Source organism: Scomber scombrus, chromosome 6 (assembly GCF_963691925.1).
Source record: "Scomber scombrus chromosome 6, fScoSco1.1, whole genome shotgun sequence".
NCBI lineage: Eukaryota > Metazoa > Chordata > Actinopteri > Scombriformes > Scombridae > Scomber > Scomber scombrus.
The window spans coordinates 3,698,591-3,701,090 of NC_084975.1; the positions used below are offsets into that span (position 1 = coordinate 3,698,591).

Sequence of the window (2,500 nt, forward strand, 5' to 3'; positions counted from 1 at the left end):
TCTGTCTCTCTCCCTCTCTCCCTCTCTCTGTCTCTCTCTCTCTGTCTCTCTCTCTCTCTCCCTCTATCTCTCTCCCTCTCTCTCTCTCCTTCTCTCTCTCTCCCTCTCTCTCTCTCTCTCTCTCTCTCTCCTTCTCTCTCCCCCTCTCTCTCTCTTTCACCCACTCTCTCTCTCCCCTCTCTTCTCTCTGTCTTTCTTTTCTTATCTGTCTCTCTCTCTCGTTCTACGCAAGAAAAAAATCTTCCAATAAATAAAATGATATTAGTATATTATCACATTATTGGCTCAAGTCATTACATTAGTAAGGGATTTTCTTTTAACAGGTGTTATTGGCAAAAAGTTATTATGTTATTGGTTCAGGACTTTTATTACGTTATCGGCTTATTACATTAAAAAACTGGCAAAATTATTACGTTATCGGCTGCTGCAGAGCTTTAAATTTCTTCACACAACGTCTCTGAATGCCTTTAAACTTTGTCTGTGAAAGTGTATTTATTGAAGTTATAATCCTTCAGCGTTAACAGCCGGGATAGTTTAGTAATACAGCCAACGATTGAGCAACTACTTTCTCAGAAATCCAACATTAGAGCAACAACAACAACAGCGACGGCAGCAGCTGTCTCTGATTACAGATGTAGGTTTGATAAAGACCAAAGAGACCAAAGAGAGAATAAGAGACTGAATCCAGAGCAGCTGATTCAGTCCCTCCAGAGTCTGTTGGTTTGTTTGTAGATTATAAAAACATTTAGTCATGAATTAGACTATTGTAAAGCAAACCTTGAACAATCTGATCCAGTGCATAATTAAAAGTTGCTCAACACTCGTCGCTCTCCTTTCCCGGCAGCTCTCAGCCCTCAGACCATCGTGGAGCTTTTCTATCAGACCGTCGGCAGGAAGCTGATCATCTCTCAGGTCTTCTCCAGCAGCAGACTCCTGCAGCGGGCAACGCTCTGCTCCAGTGGCCCCACCTGGTGTCCAACGTGGTCAACCTGCTCGCTCAGCTGCTGTATCCTTCATCATCATCATCATCATCATTTGCTGCTGCTGCTGCTTGAATGCCAACAAGCTGTTTACCTTCCTACCACTTCCTCAGAAAACTGTGATAGTTTATTAGCTTTATTGTCATTATACTGAGGGTCAGACAACAATATAACGACATTTAGATGGCACTCCCTGAGGTATAAGCCTCGCAACAGGTCAGGATGCCTCCATTTTGGATTCACTTTACTTTACTTGTCCCCACGGATCCTTAAAAAGTCTTAAAAATGTCTTAAAAATTTGTTTTTGATATACAGGGTCTAAAAATGTCTTAATTATAAGCGTAATTATATTTTTTTAGTTTGTTATTTATCATTATTTTCTGATTCTTTTACATAAATCAAACCAATCAACTTACTAATTAAAATAAAAAACAATCAGTATATAATGAACCTAATCATTAGCAGCACTCCTATATACAGGGTTTCTGCTGGGTCTTAAAAAGTCTATAATTTGATAATCTCAATTTTAGGCCTTAAAAAGTCTTAAAAACATCCAAAAGTTGCATACTAAGACTTAACTAAATTACATTTAGTTAAGTCTTAAATATGTTCGTTTTATTTATCGCTTCCTCCGTCGACTTGTTTTTGTTGAGAAATGCGTTGGTGGGATTCACAGTTAGATCTGTGTGTTGTAATTCTCTCTGAAAGGATCCAGGTAGTGTCGGCTTAAACAATCAGAATTCAGTGTTTGGTTAAAGCCGATACCAAACGATCAATTTGAAACGCAGTGTATTATCTGCAAGAAGTCCTTTTTAAATGATGCATACTTGGTGTGAAAGCAATGATGTCACACACAAGATCATATCAGATATTTTGTTACTTTGAAAGTAATTCTGAGACTGCGATTTTCCTTATTTTGTCGTACTTCGTATAGGTCTTAAATTTAATTCATAATGGTCTTAAAAAGGTCTTAAAAAGTCAATTTAACAACAAGTAAATTTAACTTCTTTAAACCTGCAGAAACCCTGTATATAAATTACTGTAAAATTAGCTCCATTTCAACCCACTACAACAGTAAAATCCTGCTTTTGTATTATTAGTACGTCTCAGCAATAGTATTATTTCCTTTTTAAAGAGGTTTTAAAGTAAAAATGTATTTATATAGCACATTTAAAACACTCTCAGTTGACCAAAGTGCGCTACAAGCTGGAGAAACAAGATAAAATAAAAGGTTAGGGAACAATTATGAGTATGATAAACTATAAAAAACACATTAGATAAAAGCAAATATAGTTAAACAATAAAATGCAGGATGTAAAGCTCAAAAGGTCTTAAACTCTTGTTATTTACCTTAATGGATGTTTCCCAGTTGGCCCAGTAACCCTGGTTTCCAGTTCCCTGAGTGTCTGATGGCGAACTGCCAGTACACACAGCTGCAGGTGAGTCAGGCTCCACAGAGACGTCTTCATCCTCATCACACTAATGAGGCTCATTATAAAGAGGAAATCCCAAATGTGTTA

The 2,500-nt window shown here is 37.4% G+C and overlaps 1 protein-coding gene across 1 annotated transcript in view; it reads left to right on the plus strand.

Moving 5' to 3' along the window:
• Positions 1-2,500, plus strand: part of LOC133981885 (nuclear pore complex protein Nup160-like) — a 20,172-nt gene that overhangs the window by 1,068 nt on the left and 16,604 nt on the right. Inside the window, 3 exon segments of the mRNA XM_062420752.1 lie at positions 845-916; positions 919-1,006; positions 2,350-2,419. Of these exon segments, the coding sequence (XP_062276736.1) occupies positions 845-916; positions 919-1,006; positions 2,350-2,419 (230 nt within the window).